This window comes from Neopelma chrysocephalum, unplaced genomic scaffold (genome assembly GCF_003984885.1).
Source record: "Neopelma chrysocephalum unplaced genomic scaffold, ASM398488v2 Primary Assembly neopelma1_22, whole genome shotgun sequence".
NCBI lineage: Eukaryota > Metazoa > Chordata > Aves > Passeriformes > Pipridae > Neopelma > Neopelma chrysocephalum.
In genome coordinates, this window is record NW_020897689.1 from 2,480,456 (window position 1) to 2,505,649 (window position 25,194).

Consider the following 25,194-nt stretch of genomic DNA (forward strand, 5'->3'; position numbering starts at 1 on the left):
CATACTGTTGGAGGGAATGATCAAGGTACAAAGAGTTTCTTTCCAGGCCAAGGATTTGTGTCATAGTTGTTTATACCACTAACCCACTCTCGGTACAGACAGTAGAAGTAGTGAATGAACAATGTAGATCCTGCATTTAGAGATGGGTTGTATCTAATCCCTGTTCTAAGCATATTTCAGTCTCTCAAGGACTGTGCTATATGCAGATCCCATATCTGCTACTTACTGGTAGATTCCCATCTCCCTGGAATCTGCAAATGGCTCTGGCCTGATGCTCCCAGAGGCTCTTTTACATCTCCCATTTCTGCTGCTCTCAAGCTACATTGTTTTTTCCATGCGTAAGTGTGTCAGTAAAGGAAATTATTTAGAATATTAATCTAAACTTGAATTACAAATGAGAAGAATTCAGCACACAGTTTTGAATACATTTTGCCTTTTTACTTTTGCCACTCTTTAGACCCTGAGTTTGGTTCAAGTCAGTAAAAAGGCAGAGCTTCTGGCCTTGGGCTGCAGTCTTCATTCTTGAGTTATGTCTCACTGGGAGCAGGAGCTCCCTTTTAAAATTATCTGTCACCATTTGTATCAGTGGAAAATTCAAGACTGCCACCTCTCTGCTGACATGCCAGATCATGTGTTGGTACATCTGGTTTTGTACTGTTGGAGGTGAATATAATACAATTGTTTAGTTTCACGTCCATTTTCTAGCTAGAACACAGAAAAAAACCTGTAAGAATATATATAATAAAATAGTGGAGATGCCTCAATTATTTTTGAGCTAACTAGCTTCAGCAACACTGAACTCAATGAAGCCTAATTTATCCTCTCTTTTGGCCACTGTGGGGTCAATTCTGCTACTCCTAGTACTGCATCTAAGTATTAACCGTAGTGCATCCTGTAACCTCAAGTGCAATTGCACAGACTTTTCTGAATTATTAAGTCCCTGTTACAAATTCTGTAATTTACAGTAAAAACTACCACCATTAATGTGTCTAAGGCTATGCTGGTGCCACATGTAAATTGTTTTATGAGGGGTTGTCACAAAAATTTACAAAAAAGAGGTTGGCCGCTTTCTAGTTTAGGTCATTTGAGAACTAAATTTTTCGATACTGTGAGCAGAAAAGGTCTGTGGCAGATTTTGGAACGTTTAGGTTGTCCCCCCAAGTTCCTTAAAATGATCATCTCACTTCATGAGGATCAGCACGGCCAAGTCAGATATGGCAACACACTTTCTGAGCCCTTTCTAATAAAGAAAGGTGTGAAACAAGGCTGCGTTCTCGCTCCTACCCTATTCACAGTCTTTTTCAGTACGATGCTCCAAAGGGCCACGGCAGACCTCGATGATCAGGATGGTATCTACATTTGATATCGTACTGATGGAAGCCTATTCAACCTAAGGCGACTGAAGGCCCTAAACCATCTTGTCCGGGAACTGCTTTACGCTGATGACGCTGCCCTTGTTGCCCACACAGAAGCAGCTCTGCAGCGTTTAACATCCTGCTTTGCAGATGCTGCTGAGCTCTTTGGGCTGGAAGTCAGCTTAAAGAAGACAGAAGTTCTCCATCAGCCTGCACCTCAGGAAGTCTTCCATCATCCCCACATTACCATTGGCCAATCAGAACTCAATTTAGTCCAACAGTTTAATTACCTAGGCAGCCTCATCTCCTCAGATGGTAAGATTGATGGGGAGATAGACAATAGGTTAGCGAAGGCATATAGTGCTTTTGGAAAACTCCATAAACGAGTATGGTGTAATAAACACTTGAAGAAAAGCACCGAGATCAGTGTTTACAGAGCCATAGTGCTGTCTACTCTCTTATATGGTTCCGAATCATGGGTCATCTACCTCCACCACCTGCGTCTCCTAGAACGCTTCCATCAACGCTGCCTCCGTACAATCCTTAACATCCACTGGTCAGACTATGTGACCAATACATCTATTCTCGAACAGGCAGCAATTACAAGTATTGAGGCCATGTTACTGAGAACGCAGCTGCGTTGGGCAGGGCACGTCTCCAGGATGAAGGACCGCCACCTCCCTAAGATCCTGCTCTATGGTGAACTTGCCTCCGGCTGCCGCAAAAGAGGAGCCCCAAAGAAAAGATACAAGGACTCCCTGAAGCAACAACTCAGCCTCGGCCATATTGATCACCATAACTGGTCCACTCTGGCCTCTAATCGGGAGGCATGGAGACACACCATTTATAACGCTGCTGATGCTTTTGAGAAAGCACGCAGATTCACCCTTGAGGAGAAAAGACAACGCAGAAAGAATCGAGCCTTGCAGAATACACCCTTTAAGGAGTCTTTCTGCTGTGTCTTTTGCAACCGGACTTGCCTTTCTCGTATTGGCCTTTTTAGCCACCAACGCGCTTGCAAGAAAAGTGGGTAGAGCCCTTCCCAAATCTTCGTTCGCGAAGCCTAGCCATGATGATACAATTTCCAATAAATTGATTTGTTTGTGAGCTTCAATGTACTCTGAACAGTCAGGCTGATTTTTGGCTGTTAAGGATTGGTTATATCAACTTCTAACCAGAGGTACTAAACCAATTCTAACTATTAAGCTTTTTTTTTATGTATCTTACTTCTTATTTTTGTTCTGTAGACCTTACTGATAGACACATTAGACTCTCCTGGACTATATGTTCTTTTTACGTTCTATTTTTTTGGAAGTGTTTTTCTTATTCGATAGATAAAACACACCATATACCCATTCTGTAAATTCACATCAGTGTCTTCTGTTAAAAAGAGAAAACATCACTGGTGATGAACTGGTGGCAGTTAAGACATGAGGGAGGAAAACCATCAGAAGATTCCTATAATTCTGTGTGTAAACACTTCTGTTTACTTCTGGCTATCTGGGTATCAAGTTGTCACTGAAAAGTCGATATTAGCTGCAATAGTCATGTCTGTAATTAAAACACACCATTAGCCATGATTATTTGACCTAAATGAAGAAATGACTTGGTCATATGGATACTAATTCTAGAGATAGCTTATTTACCATAGTTAAAGCCTTCAATCGCTTTTCAAAATTACATCAGCACTTGAGCTACTAAATCCTGTGGTGAGCACTGTAAGTTAGATTCCTAAATGTATGCTTTTTGAAAGTATAAATCTTATAAATTACTCAGACATTTTAAATCATTTCCCTTATAGTGTCTCTGGTGGAAGTATATTAAAAAACAGAAGTCAAAATATTTTGAAATTATGAAATCTCACAGTTTCACTCAGTGCAGATAGGAATTTTATTTGCAGATAAAATATATAAAAAAGAACAGGAATACATGACTAATGATATGCAGCTGCACTACTGAAGGTGTTCATGAAATTGTTTTAATCCATGCATGCTTCATTAGACTGATTTAGTAAACCTTCATATTCATAGAACATAATTGTACTGTAGCTTATACTATGTACTGTCATTCAGGAACATTAATAATTTGTTGCTAAGTTTTCCTCTATCTTAGCAATCAGTAATCTCTCTGAAACTCTGATTATCTTAATAATATTCTTGTTTAATATTTAATGAAAATATATGGGTTTTCTTTGTTCTAGTAACAGTATGGTGTCAACATACTGTTTTTAAGACCACTCATTCTTCTTAAACTACCGAAGACCGGAATGATTAAAATCCATCAGTGTGTTTAGTACACTTCAAGTTAGACCATTCTTTAACCTTTAGAGGAGAAAAAAAAACAGTTGTGACAAACTGCTATCTATTCCATAGCCAAATGATCCATACAGCATTGCATAAGCAGCAGTTACAAACTAAAATGAAAAGATCTTTTAATCACGGCAGAAAAAAACCCAAACACTACATATCTAGTCAATGACATCCAAAATCTGGAAGATGATACAGCTCATGTGCTGAGCCCTTACAGGATCCATGGACTCCTGCAGAAGTGGCAGGTCCTCAACAAACTCCTAGCATCTCTACAGATTTAATCACCAGTGGATTCTGTTTATCATTTTCTTTACAATTATGAAAACAAGAGGTGAGGAATTATGGTGAAGAAAATTTTCTACTGGGGAAAAGGTGCAAATCATGGTTTTAAAATTTTAAAATGTATAGATAAATGGGACATAAGCCTTCAAGTTCAGTTAATGAGTAAAAATATTTTTAGGCTAATTTTATTTCTGGGTTTTTTGTTTGTTTTATTTGTTTTTGTTGGGGTTTTGTTTGTTTTGTTTTTGTTTTGTTTGTTTGTTTGGTTTGGTTTGGTGGTTTTTTTTTGTTTTGGTTTTGTTTTTTTTTCTTTCCAAAATGAAATGTTAGAGTGTCCATGTTCTTCTGAATTACTCCCAACGCTTCATCTAAACTCCAGTGTTTGTTAGTTGTCCAACAATGCGAATTAGCATAGAAATCTAGCGCAAGCAGATGTTTAGTAGAGAAACATTTTAGTAAAGAAAGCTTTTAGCTTCAAGTTTTCAGGAGGTTTATGTGGATAATGAAATATGATTAAACAAAAGGAGTTTCTTTATTTACAAATATTAGAAAGAGTGACATCAGGAAGTTCAAGTACATAAAAGGATGCTGCAGAGGAGAAAGGAATAATTGGTCCCCCTTATCCATAACAGATAAAACGAAAAGTTACAGTCTTAAATTTTAGTAAGAGAGATTCAACTCTTAAGCAAACTTTATAGCAGTAGCATACTAAAACACTCTAATAGAGAGGGATGTTGTGGGACCTGTTGTCTTCCAGCTGTTTTTCTGTGGTTATGTGAGAGATACCATGGCTTTCATTTTGCTGCAGGACAAGAAAGTCCTGCTCAAAAACTTCACTTGAAGGAGCAGTATTTTATCTTCTTAAATTGTATAAAAGAATTAAACAAATCGCTGATTTGCACCACTGTGCAAAGGGTCTCTGTTGGCATCCCAGATACAACATGTTAGATGGATCTACTTCACTATTTCTTTGTTCCAAGATTGATGGTTTCCTCAGAATGAGGCTCGCCCAGACAGCATTTTCATTGCTGAAGTACATTAAGGCAGACACACGTCTAATTTCAGTAGAGGGGAGGGGGAAATTCTTGTAAATATAATTTCTTTAATAACTTACCTCAAAAATACGAGGTGGCAAGGAAAGTCTTTTCTTTCAGTCTTGTGCTATGTCTGCCTCATTCTGTTTCTTCTTATTGTTGTTTTACCCACCCATATATTTTGGACTTAAAGTTAAGCTTCTCCTCTGTAGTTGCCACCATTTCGACTATGCACAATAGAATCCGAGTTGCATTTTTCAGATATCTGGCAGTCTGAGTCAAGGTCCTTCAAAATATGTTAATAGAAAACTGCAAAACAAGATTTACTGTCTTTTATCTTGTTTCACGATCCTTTCTCATAAGGACAAAGCACAGAATTTTGAAATACTAAATGCTACTAGCTCTCAAACATTCACCAGTCTAGAGGTCAATTTGTCTGAATTTTAGAAAAAAGGAACTTGCTTTGAGAGTGTCATCTGACTTTCCAGTATGTTGGCTGTATCTTCTAGTTGCTATTTTGAAGGCTGAGAGAAGACCTAGGTGGTCTACTTCTTTTGTTCGATAATAGGGGGTGGCTATCAGGCATCCTGTATTTAACTTGTATGTAAGTCTTTTTAGACAGACAAAGGCTACACTGTCCTCTCCTGCTGTTTCTGAGCCAACTCTCTTTTCTGCAGAGTGTCTCTGCAGTGGCACTCTGATAGATTCCAGGTTGTTCTCCCTGCTCCACTTCTCCAATGAGCAGTACTCCATAAGATATTTTTTCTGTCTCTCTCTTTATAGCTTTTCTGATTCATATCTGAAGGTTTAGCTTCTGGCAAATTTGCTTACTTGTAACGCCATACCTCTGATGTCTTCGGTTCTGCCATAGTGAGGATGGTTTTGAGTGGTGATAGGTGACCTCACAAGCCTACCAAGCAATTTTGTCTGCCCTTTGCACCTGAGAGATTCATAAAAAGCCCTGCTCTGTGTCTGCATACCAAATTCTTTTTGAGGCGATGACAAGAAAGTAGCATAATTTTAGATAATAGTGACATGATATTCAGAATTTTTTTCTTCCCTGACTGATCATTGGTTTTAATATTACTGACTTGAGAAGATGAATACAAAAATAACCCCATTCTTAAATATACTCATTGTAAATATTAATTCAAAGGGACTTTACGCAGTACACTGAAATCAAACCACTCTGTGTCAAACTTATTTGTTTCTTACTTCCATGATCCTGTTTCCACATATTGCATTGCTCCTGCCCTCGTTCAAGCTCTATCTGGCGTTTCAGACCTATCTTCTAATAACAGAAGAAAGAACAGGCTTCCTGTGCAAAGTGACACATAAACTAAATTATTTCTGTGATGACCCAAATCTTGCACATAGCGTACACTAGTTCTCCCTTGAAGCTGAAAAGTGCAAGAAGGTAGGAATATTTAAGTTGGATGTAGGTAATGATTGTAGCAATTAATTTATGTTGGAAAGAAGAGCATTTTCCTATCTATTAAACACAATTTTGTTCTTATTCTGAATCATTCCTGTATATAGAGTTAGTGTGAAGGTGAGAGTTTAGGCTAGGTCTCAATCCTGTCTCTTATCTCCCTGTCCTGGTGTATCTCCCTGTTGCGTGGAGCTCACAAACATTGTTGAGGTTGTGTGTCAACCACACTATGGAAAGGTAAACCTGTTTAAATTAGAAATATCTGAACTCATAACCTGATGGTTTCCCCAGTCTCTGATGCCACTTTGATCTTTTGTTTACACTGAGCCAATGTTTGCCTATAATACACATTCAGTGTTAGTAAAGTGAACCTTAATAATGAGTTAATTCATCTTGATCATCTTCACTGTGTTTGTAAAAGGGGAATGCACCACTGCCGTGGTTAACCTGCTACAGAACTGAATTGGGTAGACTTTGCAAGATAAACTTAAAGCTGAAAATAGCTACACAGTTTGGTGTTAGGCTGTGTATGAACAGCGTATATACAAACAGATAAAAACCTCCAAAGTGTTGTATGAGTCACAGAGAGCCTACAACACACTGTAAGGGTATAGGGGGTGGATAGCATTCATTAATGTAAGCATTCAGAATCTGTGAACTATGATGTGATATGTTTGAAAGAGGTGGCTGAATCAATGTTTCTTTTTTCTTTTTTTTTTTTAATTTTATTTTAAAAGAACAGATTTATGAGATCACAAGTAGTTTGTTCCTGGAGAGAGTGGAATTGCAACAATACATTTTAATGGAACCTTGTAGATTGGCAGTATATGTACCTTTCATTCTAGTGAGTAGTTCCAGCCCTTAGATGAGAAGATAAAACATTTTTAAGGATATATCAGTGTTCTCATTGCCTCAAAAATCTTACACTGTGCTTTATATAGGCTAGATTTTGAGAATGCTTAGCAACATTATGATGCAGCTACTTGTTTATGAAACTTTGGCTCAAGAAGACAGCATTTTTCAGAGGGTTTGTCTAAGTATTCTTAAGATATGGCTTTAATCCATAAAGCTTTCAGTTATTTGGACCCTGCTTTCTCCCTCACACTTCCACACAATTAAGAGCACAAACAGTTGGCATTAAATTCATCTTGATTTAAAAACGCAGTTCCTCTTATCAGGAAGTTTTCTATAAGTGGGGGCACCATCTGCTATTTCGCTATCTCCTGGACACCTGCTTTGCCTATAAGTATGTGATTTTGATATTCTTCTCAGAAAGCTCAATGTCTCCCTACCCTCTCTTTCGTATTCTTTGAGAGACAATAACAATATAGTGTAACTGTGTGAGAGCCATTGTGGATTTATTATTGTAGATTGTGAATATCGTTATGTGCCCTGTGGGCAGTCAATTTTATGTGGCATATATTGTAGATTTATATTTTATCTGCTTAAAACATTTCTTGAAATGCTTAGAGCCAGGGTTAGATGCTTAAGTTGTAACTTCAAATAAAATAAATACATTAAATAAGTAATTGAAGCAGGCAGTTTCAGATAATAAAGAGAACTGGGTCCTGGGTAGAAAACACTGCAAGACTTAAAACAATGGACTCTTTAATAAAGGATATGAAATAAAAGCCAAAAAAAATTTCTTATCTGCAAAAAAAAAAAAAAACAAAAACAACAACACCCAAAGTAACAGGACTTGTACTTTGTGAATTAGAAGCTTCATTATATATGATATAAAGCTAATTACTAGGGAGCATTTTATTTACCTCTAATTTTTATTTAATAGCCACTGCACTTGTCATTGCAGGTATGGTTACAAAAGTATGGCTACCTTCCACCAACTGACCCCCGAATGTCGGTGTTGCGCTCTGCAGAAACCATGCAATCAGCTATAGCTGCCATGCAGCAGTTCTATGGCATTAATATGACAGGAAAAGTGGACAGGAACACAATTGAGTAAGTAACCAGTACTGAACTGCTCTTGACTTTTCTGTTTCAAGAAGGGTAAAATAGAATTGGGAAACCTTTTTAACACATGTAGCAGTGAAAATGGGGTATCCGAATAGTCTTGCAGCTTCAGATGGGGAGTTAAATTGTTTCTCTCTGTCCTTGCCTTTTTATTTTCTTCATCTTCTGTATTTTATGGTAGCAGGTAGTCACCTGCCTAACTGCTGTCTGACTTTGGGCAGACTGTAAATAAGATGTTACCGGTTGCCTAAAGAAAGGGGCAAAAGGTTGTCAGTGTGAAAGTGGAGAAACCTGTTTGAAACTGGCAAGAATTCATGAAATGTTTCACAGTTGAAGTCATCTTTTCTTACTGGAAAATCTTTAGTGTAATTTACTTTACTCTTATTGAAAAAAAAATTGGCAGACTCCACTGGCCCATTTGTTTAGTGATTTCCAGTAACAAAAGATCAGGTGTGGTCATTTTAACATGGAGTAATATTGAATTAGTTTTGCATGCCCTTTGAAATTCTGTAGTTGTGTCTGCCTGGCAGTGTCTGATTTTAGTGACCAAATGGACACTTAGTGAAACAGAGTGAAACAGAGCTATTAAAGGACAATTTCAAACACTCTATACTATGCCAAATTTTAAAACTGTGCCAGGAAAGTTAAAAAGAAAAAAAGGAACATTAGTACGCAATTAAGAAAATGTGAAAATGTATCTGGGATTAAGAAAACAGGATCAGAGCAATGATCACCCCTCTGTACTTTGCACTGGAGGCCACACCTCGAATCCTGTGTTCGGTCTTGGACCCTTAACTGGAATAAAGATATTGAGGTGCTGCGGTGTGTCCAGAGAAGGGCAACAAAGTTGGGGAAGGGTCTGAAGCACAAGTGTTATGTGGAGTGGCTGTGGGAATTGGGCTTATTTAACCTGAAAAAAGAGAGACTCATAGGGGACCTTATCACTTTCTACAACTACCTGGAGGGAGATTGTAGTGAGGTGGGATCAGTCTCTTCTCTCAGGTAACAAGTGACAGCACAAAAGGAAATGGCCTCAAGTTGCATCAGGGGAGGTTTAGATTGGATATTAGGAAGTATTTCTTCCCCCAAACGGTTGTTAAGCATTAGAATAGGCTGCCCAGCAACGTGTAGTTGTGGTACCTAGGGACATGGTTTCATGAGGGATTTGGCAGTGCCTTGCTAATGATTGGAATCAATGATCTTAGAGGTCTTTTCCAACCTAAACTATTCGATGATTCTCTGATTCTATGATTTCAAGTGCTTGTTGCAGTCATTTCAGTTAAATTGCTATAATGATTCTCTTGTGACTTTAGAAAAAGTTACTTTGCTTGAAAACCAAGCAATAACTCAATAGTATCAACTCATATCACTTACTTCTTTGAAATATGTTTCTACTACTCTAAAATGCTTATTTGGGGGAAAAAAAGTCCTCCTTTGATTTCTATTTACCACTCCCAACCTGATATGTCATCTTTTATGGTAAAGTAGATGACATTAATGATTTTTCTATCATTTAGAGTTTAGGGAAGAGACTTCACAAAATGCTGGCAGGACTGGAAAAATCATTTTATTCCACTGACACACTATTGCATTGAAAAGCAATAAAGCAAAGCAGATTTCGTGGCTGCCCTAAGGGGAGGTGAGTTGATCACACATCCCTCAGTTCAGGAATTTAAAGGGCCTCAGAACATGCAGTGCAATAGCAGGAAACACCTTGTGAGAGAGCCATGCTCTAAAGTATGTTTATGGTCCAATCCGCAGGGTGAAGAGACTGGGCTCTTCGTACAACTTCAGTGATTGATCTTTGAGGGAGGGTGCTGCTATACCAGTCACTAGTACCCTTTTAAAGACACATTAATAGCAGCTTTGTAGGAGACAATATATTTCACTAAAAGTAAAATAGTCTGTTCACAGCAGTACAGAGAAGACAGGAAGTGGTAGCCTAAGGAAAAGCAGAGGACATCTCTTAGTTTAGAGTATCAGCTAGAGAATTGAAAAAAAACCAAACCAACCCAAAACTTTAATTTCAAATGGAAGTGGTTTATGCTTGCTAATTACACTTTTTGGCAAACAAGGTTGTCTTCACTTCTTTTGCTACATAAGTGATGAAGAAATCCATCTACTAAGCAGTCGAAAACATTAATTTTATAAACTGATGGATATGGATATGGAGTCTTCCAGACCTTTTGATGTATGACTTTCTTCTACACAGAAAGATGTATTAATGCGCTGCAATTCTTAGGTACGTGTAACTCATGATGGATGAATGCTGCATTCACTTACATATTTGGAGTTGCATTAACTTGAGTTGAGTTAGGAACAGAACTGATTTTTAAAGACTTGTCACACGTACACTGGTCTTGAGAAAAAAACAAAACAAAACAAGAAACTCATTTTAAACTAAACTGATACCAGTAGTTCACATCACTGGATATTCTTGGGAGGTATGACTATATAACAAAGGGTAAATATTTTTTTCAATTGTTCATTTATGGCATTAATTTATAAATGTTTGAAATAATTTTCTCTTTCATCTGCACAGGAAGTATATATACTCTTTTGGCCAGAAATATGTGACAGTTTACCATTTGTTTCTCTGGAATTAGTATGTTATTATTACTAACAATGCTGGCATTACAAAATAAGGAGTACAGTAGGAACCTCATTAAAAAAATATGTTCTCATCTTGTGCATGAGGATTTACCTCCTCCTCTTATGCATCTTGAGAAGAGATTATGAAGTGCCTCTTTCTCTTCAGAAGGACAAAAAATTAAAAGTTATAGTAGTAGTAACTTGATAGGAACCAACTTTGGGGATATTAACAAGGGGATATTAACAAAGAGATATTGTCCTGCAGCATCATCATTGTCAAAAGTCTCCTGGGGGATTTTGCTGCTCTGAAAAAAGATAATCCCTCAGTGAGTATTTTGGTATGGATAAATATTGACAGTAATCATCCTTCCCCTACTACTCAGCATTCATTTGTTTTTGTTATATTTTTAATCTTTTTCTCAAGTGTCTTGAAAAGCGTGATGCATACTTATTTCGGGGGATAAGGAAAAGTGAGTGATAGAAAGAAATACCATTATATTGGCATAACAATATGGGAGACGTTCTGAATACAAGTACCATGGCAATGACAAACCCAATGAAAATACTCTGATGTTTGCATGGAGTGACACAGTATTTTCTGTTGTTCATTTATATATTACCAAACAAAATCAATGATTTGTGGAAAAGGACACTTTTGAAACTGGAGTCACTGTTGCCATCCTAGTCTTCCACATCCCTAAACCAAACATACTAAGTAGAAAAAGTAGTTTTTGTCTTTTCTTAAAGCTGCTATGTGTGTTTTGCAGTTTAAAGGGGTACATTGCAAACTTCTTGGTATACAGATGGAATGGTTGTGTATAGGATGCTGACTAAATCTGTGCAATAATAAAGAATTCATTTTATTCTAATGTCACTCTTTATAAATAAATGGCAAATATGCTTATTTTAATACTTAGAACTTCCAACCACGTTTACTTCAAGATTCATACTTAGGATATTTATGTACACTCTCTGCTGTTTATATATTAACTTTCAGTCCCAGAGTAAATTCTGAGCTGTTGAAACTGATCCAGTGGTTTATTTTCCTAGTAAATGTTTTTATACAAAGGTATACATCAAGAAATAAGCAATGAGAAGCCTTGAGGAGAAATCATCATCAGTAACAGGGCTGAAATACAATATCTTACACCACTCTTTGACTGTTTACTATTAATTAGCAAGTGTCAGTAAAGTCTTGTAATAGCATGCTACAGTAGGGAAAAGTAAAGATGTTTAGAAAATATACCTGTCTCTCCTCACTAGAAATTTAAAGGTATAATTCAGTAGTTTTCTTAAATAAATGTCTTTCGTTTTTCCAGCAACTAAATTAAGTTGCAATAACTCAAGTTAAAACCTCCCTTTTATTTTCATTTTTTTTACTATAACTCTGCCCAAAATAACCTCCAAAAACCAACAACAAAACCACTGTGCAAACTAAGCAGCAATTTTGATTAGGGATAAATGAGGTGGGACATTTAACCAAAGGTAGACTTTTTAATGTTTTGATTCTGTGTTAAACCAAAATTTTTTCCTGAAGGTTTATAAGGTAGAAAAGTTCAGTTTCATCTTTCACTCTACTGAAAAAGCATCCAGTTTTGCTGCAGATTTTTCTTTTAATCCTTCTAGATTTTCTGTGAGTCTAAAACATTTAAATTTTCCTGACATATATAGCTCCTCACGATTCAAACTAATGGAGCTAAGAGAGGAGTTTGATGTGACACAGTGTACAGATAGAGAACATTAGTCACAATTAAGCCTCTTTATTGAGTACTGATAAAATATTAATTTTGAGGGGCTGCTGCATAAAAGATTTCTACAAGTTCAAAAACAAACAGATGAAAGCAAGCAAAAGGCATTACCTGTATGCACCTTTTTAAAATGAAACACATTTCAAAGCACTTCAAAAACATTTTGAAAAACATTTAAAAAAATTAAATTCCAACAAGCAATAAAGAACATGGAGGACCTCAATCATATTATGTTAAAAGCAGCTATTTCTGGAAGAAAATAGAAGTAATTGGCTTTTCTGTCAATCCCCCTGTATGGCAGACCATATTATGCACTAAGTATACCAAATATCATGAGCATTAATGATTACTACTGACAAAAGTCTTCCTCCCAGAGTGTGTGAGAAAAAATAAAAAAATAAAAGGAAAATGTATGTGCCTGAAGTTGTTAACATTTTGCCTTATTTCTGTGGTAGAAAATACTGAACTCCAATATTAGTCATGCCAGAGTTTGTTTAAAATTCTAACTGCTAAACTTAGCTCAGCAAAGATCTAGGTGATAGATTAGGTGATGGTCCAACTCTTCAGTCACAAATTGCATCTCTCCTTAAATTTTACATAAAGATAATTTCCTGAAAGATAACGAACAACTTCTGCAATGATTTCCATTTGATTTATGTTTGGATTTGTACTGTGTGAACCACAGTCCCAGAATTCATATAAAAACAATAAGAATATTAGTGGGCCAGACAACATGTTCAAACCAATAAAGATACAAGCATAATGTTCTTAATAGGTACATACTACTTCAAAATCAATGCAAGAATAGATTGTGACTGTTTGAATTTCATAATGCATTATTTTGGGCTATGTTTTGTTTCGTTAAAAATGGATTGTCAGTAGTTCTAGTAAGATAATACAATGTTGACTTTTGAATCCATGTTATCTATTGTTCTTGACTTTTGGTATCAATTCTTAAGTGTAAAAGATTTTGTGTTAACATTATTTTTGTATTATTGAATCTTTTGACATAGCTTGAGAGATTATTTCAATAACAGCTTTGAAGATTATTTTTTAAATTCACAACTTGGAATATTTACTCTTATCTGCCCCTAGCTTGCTAGTGACCAAACCCTGTTATTAAAATAGGTCTTCATCAGTTAAACTAAATAATGTAAACTTTTTTTGGGGGGGATATCTAGTTTAATCGCTTTAAAGTCATTGCCCTTGAAATGATACAACTATAAGCAATATATATTATATACAGCATTGTTGTACTGTGTTTCTAATGAAATATAATAGTTATTCGATTTTGCTTTATTCCTTGCCTCTTGCTCTTGATGTAGTGATATCACCTTAAGGTGAGAACACTGATCTTTTGTTACATTTATGTCTTTTTCTGCAATGCGTGCATATGTGCAGTTTCAACAGCATAATTTATATATACCCTACCATTAATATGCTGCATACTGATCTAACATGCACTGTGAAAAAGTATTACTGACAATGTGTGTAAATGTTTTTGAAGGTCTGAGCCAATTTTAATCTCGTTTGCTGAAGTGTAAATATATCATTTTACTAAGGAGAATATAACAGCCATTTGGTCTGTAACTAAGGTCTACTTCTGTCCTTCATTTTTCTTTCATTGTTAGAACAAATTAAACTTTTCAATAATATTTAATTCCAAAAATCCTTAATGTCTACTTTGTTCAACTGTTTACTTCATTTGAAAAATCAGAGATCAGAGGAACCTGAAGTAAAGTTGCAGGGTGTTTCAGCAAATACTGATGGGGTAAAGTTTTACAGATTTTTGCAGTATGGTCTTTGCAGGAACTAGGGAACAAAGATTGTTCTCCTCGCAAATATAAATAATAATCAACTGTTTTATGTGCCACACATAACTATTCTGACCACCAATTAGAGCAAATTATTCTGAGTTTCTTATTTGAAAAAGGTAACTATGAACTCTCTGTCTTCAGTTTAGGCAGTTGAATTCATGAGTTCTGGTTTCCACACTTATACTACTCTATGGATTTGTCACCCATCAGAATTTTTGCAGCCACTTCTATAGTCCTTATCAGAGCAAGTGGGGAGCAGTGCCATCTTGGTACAATCAATAAAATTTTTGATTTTCCCACAGGCTGGGGAGCTTAACACCTACTTGTGCATTTGAAAAATAGTTTAGTATATATCCATACCTACAGTATATATGAAGTGTTACAAGTCTAACTGTACTTTTAAACCTCTTATACACATTTATGAAAATGAGGCTGATTTTGACTGAATTAGCTCCTCTCTAAAAAATACATTCAGTAAGGTTTGTCTTGTATTACCAGGTGTAAAACTTACAATGCAATGATTTCATTTTTCAAGGGCATGTAGTGATAGAATGGGGGGGAATGGTTTTAAAGAGGGTAGATTTAGATTATACACAAGGAAAAAATTCTTTACTGTGAGCATGGTGAGGCACTGGAACAGGTTACCCAGAGAAGTTGTGAATACCGCATCCCTGGAGGTGTTCAAGGCCAGGTTGGATGGGGCTTTGAGCAACCTGGGCTAGTGTAAGGTGTCCTTCCCCATGGTGGGGGCATTGGACTAGGTGATCTTTAAGGTTCCTTCCAACCCAAACCATTCTATGATTCTGTGATTCTGTGATTATATATAGTATATGTATAGTTTTATACTCTCTCTCTCTCTCTCTCTCCTCTCCTTTGTACTGCCAATATTATATTTTTCTTTTGGTAAAAACTAGATGGTTTCTTCATTTTGCATGTATTAAACCAAGAGTATCTACTGGAATAGATTAAGGATGGTTGACTGTCTACTTTTTTTGATTTTTTTATTACCTGTGCATGTTTTAAAAGAATCTACATTCTGAGATGACATTTCAAATTACTTTTCTGTCATCCAATCATACATATGTACAGCTGCTGTGTGTACATTTATTTATTAAACAATGCTGGTTTAATGGTCAGAAATTTATTCACACAAGCCTGAATGTAAGGTATGACTACACTTCTGGTAAATGTCATTGGAAAACTAGCTTTTATATAAGTAATTATTTGGATGATAGAAATATAGTCAAATGAACTGGAAAAGTAACAAAGGAGATTTATCTTTTACTTATGCAGTGAATTAATTCAGTCTTACTCTCTTCCTGATGGTAAATCGTTCTGCAGATATCAGCTCATATAAAATAAAAACTTCAGCTGAGTTTTGTTTAAATTATAAGATACAAGGACTCCCTGAAACAACATCTCAGCCTCGGCCATATTGATCAGCATAACTGGTCTACTCTGGCCTCAAATCGGGAGGCCTGGAGACACACCATCTATAACATTGCTGTTTCCTTTGAGAATGCACGCAGGATTACTCTTGAGGAGAAAAGACAATGCAGAAAGAACCGTGTCTTGCAGAATATACCACCTAAGGAGTCTTTCTGCTGTGCCTTTTGCAATCAGACATGTCTATCTCATATTGGCCTTATTAGCCACCAGTGTGCTTGTAACAAATGTGGATAGAGCCTTTCCCAAATCTTCGTTCACGAAGCCTAGCCATGATGATAGTGCCTAACAATACAAGTGAGAAACAGTTCAATGATACTACTGTTCAATTTAAGCTTTTGAATTAGATATCATCTTGATTATGACATATTTTGAATATGTCAAATTTTGAATTGAATTTGGCAAATTTAAATTTTTTGAAATACTGGAAAACATAAAAATATTGAAGACCATTGTAAAAATACAGCACTTCTGTGGAAAGTCTGGTGCTGTTTTAATGGTAATTTTTGTTGTTTGTGATTTAGACATTTTAAGCTTGATTTTGAATATTAAATATTAATGCTCATAATAATAGTAATTAATATTTTGAGCATTAAATATTGTTAAGCAGAATTCTTGAGTTAAATATCTCCGCTAGGAGATTAATAGCAGCTTACACTTGCAGTGAGATATTTCTCATTTTGTGGAAAGAGAGTAAGATAGAATAACATTGGCAGTTTCAGTATCATGAATTTAAAATAAAAATATTGGTTTATATGTTATATGTTTATATGTTTCTTGCAGCTGGATGAAGAAGCCTCGATGTGGTGTGCCTGACCAAACAAGAGGTAACTCCAAATTTAACATTCGTCGGAAACGCTACGCTTTAACAGGACAGAAATGGCAACACAAGCATATCACTTACAGGTACTAAATTCATATAGGTATATAAATGCCACTAATAATGATGACTTTTAATGTAAAGTAGATATAGATTCCTGAATATTTTTCAATACTTTGAGAATTTTATTATTAATATATGTTCTAAAAATGCTAATTTGGTTACCTCTTATAAGTATGTATGTGCTACATAAGAAACAAGTTATTTTCTTGGATTAAAATTGCATGTATTTAGTAGCTGGTAAATTCTCTGAAGATTACAGCATCAATTTAACACCCAGTATGTCTTTAGCCTTACCTTTGAACTCTCGGCAATTTCTCGGGGAACATTGCTCTGAAGCTAAGAGTGCTGTAATGAAACTCAGAGCTCTAATTTAGAAATGTAAAATAGGTTATTGAAAGGAGTAAGTCTCTGCAAAATGTAGGTGCCTACGGGTCTGTTCTAAGTACAAATTAATTTGATTAGAATTTGATTAGTCACTGACCCAAGCATTTCTTTCCTACATGATGATGGGCATAAGGGTGTGTCTGGGGCAGTACCTCTGTATAAATCTTGAGTAGCAGTTTGCACAGTGTGCCTACTGTCAAAACTGAGCTTTGCGGGTGAAAGTTAGATGGAAACTTTCAAGATGCACTTGCTAGAGCTCTGTCAACCAAAGAAAGTGTCATGTATATAATATAAAATCCATAATTTGTCAGCAAACCAAGGATTCCAATACAGCCTGTTGGAAAATTTACACAGCCTCATCATGGATTCCTGTAATACCTAACAGGGGTAAGTTCTGAGGGATAAAATAGTTTTCAAGTTCTTTAATTGGTTCCATTATTCATTAACCCATGCAAATATTAAATTTTAAGTTCATAAGCTCTAATAGTCATATAGACTGCTCTTCATACCATGGTGAAAAGATAGTTTCATTAGTAACTCCTTGTCAATACTATGGCTTATGACTGAATTGGAGAATTCTATTTAAGACATTACACACTGATATAACATCAAACAGTAGAGAACTGACTGCCTTGAGATTGGTATGTTGAATTGCCTGTAATCCTTTTTTGTTAATGTAAATGTAGTGCATAGTTGGTTTGAATAAGAATGCCCATCTACAGCACTTTACATTTATCTGCATTTTAGAATTTATATGTAGTGTGTGTACACATTAGGAGGCATGCGTCACCATCTACCAATATGTGTGGGTTTCTATCTTTCTGATTTGTAGAGTCTGATTCTCTATTTCATTACAGAATTTTTTACAACAGTCTAAATCCTACCATTTATATATCTTCTGTACTGTCACCTAGGGCCTTCATCAAAATAACAAACAAGGATGCCCAGTATTAAACTAAGTGGCAACTATCTAGTAATCTTTCTCACTTTGAAGAATTTATAGTGGTTCCTTACCTCCTGCCTTCCCTCTTCTAAAATGTTCACTCTCATACAAGACCTCCAGTCAAACGGAGCTTTGAAGTGAATGTCTGTATTTTTTGCAGTGAATTACAGTCCAAAAGACATTTCAAGTAGAATCCCCAAATTTTATTAGAATAAAAAAAATATAAGATTGATCTTTCTGAATTAGAAAGTCACTCAAAGCAAATAAGGACAAAAAAAAAAAGAACTAAAATTCTTTACATGCTTCTCCTCACAAATTCCCTGCTTCAGGCTTAATACTTGTTAAATGAATGACAGTTTAACTTGCTTTGTTTCCTAAAATGTTAATCATATCTCTAATGTCACTTATCTGCTCCATTTTGCTCAGTGCCACTTCTCAATCTTTCTATAACCTGTAGGTTTCCACCTGCATTCTGTGCCTTCCTGGCCTGTCGAACTTTGTAGTCTGAAGTGTGCCTGCTAAGCAAGTTTAGTAATTCCTCCACAGAAGGGGCGACTTCTCCCTCATTTCAGTTTGTGCTGCATCTTGCAATTTTCTGGAAATGAAAACCAAAACCCCACAACAAACATAATCAAAAGCAAGCTCACCACTCCCCCATCACCCTAGAACTTTTCTATATTTTCAACATGTAAATTTTCAAGCCAAAATACTTTCACAACATTTCAAGATAGAGCTTCAAAGAAGCAACTTAAAATTATAATTTACATTAATTATGTCTTTTTTTTACCACATATTACACTTATAACATTAATTATGTCCTTTCAACCACATATTAAATTTTGTACTCAGGTGATATTTATTCTTGGAAAGCAATGTGTGCACAGTGAGTACTGAAATGCAGATTTCCAGTGTTGGGAATATCAGTGTGGAATGGACATTGTACTGCATTAATTATACTTTCTTTCCCTCAGGGAATGAAGCTTTCTGCTTATTTGGACAAGTGTATAGGGTATTTCTTAGACTTTCTGTTTCTAATGAAGTTACACAGCTAACTGTATCTTTTCTGCCTGGTATAGTTCATGCCAGTACACCTTGTAAACATTATTAGTATGTATGTCATATACTGAGCTGACTTCTACAAAGAGAAAAACAGAAAGTAAGTTTTTGAAACTTTTTACCAGGCAGAGGAGTACAGGAGTGAAGGAGAATGTCTAGAGTACATGAAAATTATAACTCCATTACAGAAAAAGCTAGAGATCTTAATGATATAATCTTAATATTTCCTTAGTGGTTTAGGCTGTGTCAGGTTATACAACAATCTCTGAACATTGTATAAAATCACAGAAGAAATTTATGAAAGCTATTAAAGGATTTTTTAAAAATTGTTTATTTTTTTAAATTTTCTTCAAGGGGGTATTTACAAAGACACATAATTCTCAAAAATATAATTACCTTCTCTTTTGCAGGGAAGTAAGTAATCCAGTACTTTAAAGAAAGAGCAACAATGTGAATCAATAAAGCAACCACTTCTGTAAAAATAGAATATAAATGTTTATATGTCCTTTTTAGACAAAGAATTATTGAATATGAATCCCTCTTCATCAGAATTCTGGGCATACTATTCATAATTTTAACTCCAGAATTCAGTCATTTGTCAACTACTCAGATTATTCAATCTTTAAAACACTTTTGCAAGTAAAATTTGAGAATGCTTTCTAAAAATCCAAGCTTTGCCTTGAATTCTAACCATTACTTAGAACTCATAATGATGTAAAATAAAATAATAGCTTAAAAGTCATTCTGATTAATTTTTTCTGTCTTGAGGAAGAAAAAAAAAACAGATTCAATTGATCAGCAATATGTAATAATTTAATTGGTGCAGGAAATTTAGGTGTAGATAGTTAATAGCTTCATCCCAAAACCACTATAAATAATTTAATATTTCTCTTCTTAGGACAGTGGATCAAGCCCCAGATTATTGTCTTTTTCCTTTTACAAGTTAGATGCATCCTGAAATTCATCTTTGACAAACATTAAAGATTTGGACAGGTCTTTATGCTGTTCAGATAAATGAATTAATGCTAGCTGGGAGCTTTGGTATGCAATGAAGAGTCTAATCTAGTTTGTTAGTAATAGTCTATGTAATTTCTATGGTCTAGATGGTCCAGATCGTGTAGAATATGAAAGAGAATTTTTTCTTGGATATTTGAAATCCACACTGAAAAGCAAGGAAACATTGGATAAAGAAAAAACTTTGAAAAACTGTTGATTCAAAGAAGCAACACGATTTTTGAGTTTACTACTAAAGAGTAATATTTAGAAAACATTCCATGCTTACATTGCATTTCATTGATTTTAGATTACTTAAAACATCTTTCCTATAAAAGCATTTATCTATCACATATTTTGCTAATCTTGGTTTGGTATCTTGGAAATCTCATCTTTGTCACTTCTCATCTCCTTGTAATGAATGTTGAGGAGAATATTATCCATGAAAATGAAGAGGCAGGATTACTATAATTCTTTCCAGCATGGCAGCAGTAGGTTGACTTTCAATGTGGCCACAGAAAATCAAAAGTAATAGTTCTGATTTAGGTTTAATCAAAGTGAGCAGGAGCTATATGAACCAGGATAACATTCTTGGTTTATAGCTACAAACAATTAGCAAAGTGAGACTGGAAAGAAGTTGAAGCTATGAAAACCCACATCAGTGAGAGAATAATGAAGCAATTTGATAGAAAGTATTTCTAGAGAAATGATGGCACGAAGTGAAATATGTCTTTGACCAGAGGTAATCTCTTAATTTCAGTAAAACTAACAGTGGGATAAAAAAGAAAGTTATTTAAATTTATGGTATGTTTCAATTCATTTTACTTTAACCGTTTCATATCAAGTATGATATAGTCAAATCTATAACTGACTTCAAACAGTTTTCGAACTGCATCTTCCTACCCACTCAGTTGAATTTCCTGATTTTTCATCTTGTGTGCCCTCTGCTTCTTTAGAATGGGGTTTCTAATATGTGATTTTCCTCCAAGAAAATCTTGGAATGTTTGAGAGAAATGGCATTGTAGAAATGTTTTCCTCATTAATATTTGATTTACATACTTATGTTCGAAAAAAATTAAATATCATCTTGCATCATTATATTACCTAATAATTCTAAAAGCACTCATTAGTATCCAGTTTAATCAGCACAACAAGGTAGCAAGATATGGCTAATCTTGTACTATGGATTTGATGGGCTAAGGAGCACAGAACCAATTTAAAACCAGTATTTACTATATTCAGTGGAGAATAGAAGTATCAAAATCGACAGGCCATGAAGAAGTCTGTCACTTAGTTATTACAATTCTTGTGGAGGCCGTTACTGCTAAGGTAAGCAGTAATAACAAGCTTTATGCATTTTGAGCTTTGTCTAGCCTTATCTCTTGGATCTAGCTTGGGTCAGAAGGTTTGATTTTATGTACAGAATTGTACCAATTTACATAAAAATATAATGGGCTGTTCTAATGACAGCTCAGCAAGGAAAAAAGGAAATAATGAAGTTTAATGGCATATATGTACTACTTAATGTACTGTATTTAAATTTCAGATGACTGATTTTAAACAGTCAAGTGAGGTATATCCTGACAGTCTTGCAAGGCTTCTATTGCAGCCAAAAATGTGTCACTGAAACATGGATAATTTTTTTACAGGGATATCCTGGGGAAGGCGGGGGAAGGGAAGGAAAACCCAAAGCTTTTCTAAAATCAATAGAACTCAAAATTTCAGAATAACACTCTGCAAAACAAGACTCTTTAGGCATCAGTAGAAATAGAATATCAGAGTGAGGAGTGTATATCAGTGATAAAGACATTGTGCAAGGTGTATTTTAAAGCTATAATGCCTAAAGCAACTATCAGGTTGAAAGCCATTCAAAAATAGCAATAATAACCACAAAAAAGCGTAATCAATTTATACATGACTGTGATTCTTTAAGAACAACAGCTCTCAACATTTATACAAAGTATCACTCCATTTACTAGTTTGTTAAAAATTACATAAATGTTTCATCTTATGGATCATCTTTTGTTTACTAAAATACTTTCCCTTTGAAAATAATTTTATGTTCTTCAACCTCTTTATAAGGTTGCACTGCCAGTCTGGTCAAGGTCAGCTTTGGATCTTTCTCTTGTTTGAATCTCTTTTCCATGGAATGATCACTAAATTTAAGAGATTAGGACACAGTCACAGCTATTTCAGGTGACTGCTAACTTCAAGATGTAGAGCTAAATGTAATAGGAAAAGGGCAGTGATAGATCTAAACTGAAGACTTTTAAAAGATGAAACTAGTATCTCTGATGATTGATAGACTGTCTGTATAGATTGATCTTACTGTACTTCCCCTTTGGAGGTTGTGTGGTCAACACCATCATTAAAATGGACAATTATTTTCTGGAAATACCCTTATGTTGGAATAACTACTGATTTATTTAATTTGTCTTAGAAGCAAGATTTTTCGTGTAGTGTTGCCCACTTCAGAATGTTGGTTTGGAAGTCAGAAATCTCTCTAGTTTTAATACAGAAATTATGCTTTGAAAAATATTGCTTTATAATGAATCTTGAGATGTAGGGTGCTATTTCAAAAGTAATTCAATAGATGAAACACATGGATAATGTCCTCTATTGCAGGTAGTCAGCTCTAGTTTGTGCATGTGAAACTGGCACAATGGCTCAATTTTTCATTTGTAATCAATGATTAACCCTTAATTCTATGCACTGAAAATGGAAGAAAAAATAAAATGATAAGTTTTAAAGTGTGAGACAAACCCTTTTAGACCAATTAATCAATTTACCATCAATACAAAACTAATATGTTTTTATACATTTCCTCGTTTTACATATAACAGCATAAGTCTATCCTTTTGTTCTGTTTACTTAACACCAAAGTGTTGGCCAATTACTAAGATTCCTAAATAAAAAAAAATTAAAATAAAAAGCAAACTGTATATTTCAAATGAACTTTTCGTACACCAATATTTCAGTTCTGCTAGACATACTGTTTTCTACGAGAGCCTGTTGATTCATTTGTTGTATTCATTATACATAGCAAATAACAGAGGCTTTAATCCTTCAATGAACTGTGCTTAAGGCAATACATGTGCCTTAGAGAGCACATGGCAGGATTGACTAAAGCCCATTTGTCAGCCTTATAAGTGATATTCTTAGTATAGCAACAGGTGAACTGTTATGCTTTTGGTAGTGGCAGTGTAAGTGTGCCATTGTGATGGGTTTTGATTTAGTGTCACATGACAGTCAGGTTGTAAAATGCTGTACTTTCTCAAGGGGCACATTTGGAACTTAGCAAGTTTATGAACTTGCTAATTAAAACATCTCAAAAAAAGTAATTCACAACAGAGGGAGTTTTCAGAGTGGAATTCTGCAAGGACTGATAGTTGGTCCAGATTGTCCAATAATTTTTAAATCAAATGAAAAGCAAGGCAACACTGATCATAAAATTACTGATGAGCAAATAATTATGAAAAGGCATCATACACAGCACTTTAAATCACATGGCATTTACATCATGTAGGGTAAGGTCGTGCCTACAGATTATAGGACTTTTTCTCTCTGACAGTGAGATCTGTACAGCAGTACTTTGTAGTTCTGACAGAGTCAGTTTTAAAAGAACATTGAAAAATTGGAGTGAGTTCAATAAAAAATCACAGAAAATATTTAATAGACTGGAGAAAATGTCTTATAACAAGAGATTTAAAGAGTTCAAACTTTTAATTTCTTAGAGACAACAAGAAGGTAATGACTTTGCAGTGCAGAAATGTTTTTAAAAAGTCTTTTTATAGGGGAGGAAAATGTTCTCGAAGCTCATGTATGTGAAAGAGAAAAGCAGAATAAGAACCAGTGTTACAAGCCAGGCAAAAAAAGGGATAGACATGAGTATGTAATGATTGGTTAAATCATCTTTGGAACAAAAGATGCTTTGGAAAGCAGGGGATTCTCTACAATGTACTATTTTATAATCCATGTTGATATCTCTATGGTATAAAAATACAAACTAAAAAGAAATAATGCTTTGATTAGACTAGCATTATTGGACTCAATACAATAGTATTTTTGAATGGAAGTAAAAATAGGTAACTTTATGTTTTTTACATGAATCTATGAACAAATGTGGTATAAGTGAAGTAAAATCTATAAAATTAGACTTGAAATATTTGTTTCTATTTGTATAAATATAAATTCCATATAATTAGGCACATGGAATGCACCAAACGAGTCAATCATTTAAGGTTTATTCATGAGGGTATAAATGTTCTCCTTTAGCATGCCATTCTGTGTAAACTTACACAAATCTTACATATACTCTAAAACTATGTAATTTCTGCAATTTGTGCTGGACATTCAGTCAAGCATATGTCAAATGAACAAAGAGCATCTGATTGCATGAGTTTCAAACAGACAAAACCTAACAGAGTTTTTGCTGGCCATATGAATTGAGTGCCAATGATGGAGAAAATTGGATAGGTCTGAAATTGATTATTGACATTCTCATCTTGAATTCCATAATGGAAATAAAGAAGATTTTAAAAAAAAAAAAGATGATTCCACTATAATTTAGAAATAACTATGCTAGTAAACTTAACTTCAGTTCTGATGGGTTTTTACCTTTCTCTTATGTGTGTCATTTAAGGAAGTAATGAAGATTGTAATTTCTGTTTAAATGTACGTTTTTGTATTACCACATAATTCTTCTATAAAATTGTTTGTCTGATGTATTATACAGTTTTATAAAAGATTTAGAGATGTAATCAGGTCATAAAAGGACATCTTAGCCTGTATTGAAGTCAAAAGGCTTTGTTTCTGATAAGAAATTATCTATCCAGTGACAAATGCAAGAAGGCTTTGTGAATACTGGTTGGTGGTCACAGTATGGAGCTCTGCTTTTGTTAATGAACTCACTAAGAAATGAAAATTTCATTTAACTGAAAACATTTTTC

At 34.9% G+C, this 25,194-nt stretch overlaps 1 protein-coding gene across 1 annotated transcript in view; it reads left to right on the plus strand.

Annotated features, from left to right (window-relative positions):
• The window catches only part of MMP16 (matrix metallopeptidase 16), a 171,681-nt gene that overhangs the window by 79,762 nt on the left and 66,725 nt on the right, over positions 1 to 25,194 (plus strand). Inside the window, exons 2-3 of the mRNA XM_027682514.1 lie at positions 8,223 to 8,371; positions 16,770 to 16,892. Coding sequence (XP_027538315.1) covers positions 8,223 to 8,371; positions 16,770 to 16,892 — 272 coding nt within the window. The remainder of the gene's footprint in view (positions 1 to 8,222; positions 8,372 to 16,769; positions 16,893 to 25,194) is intronic.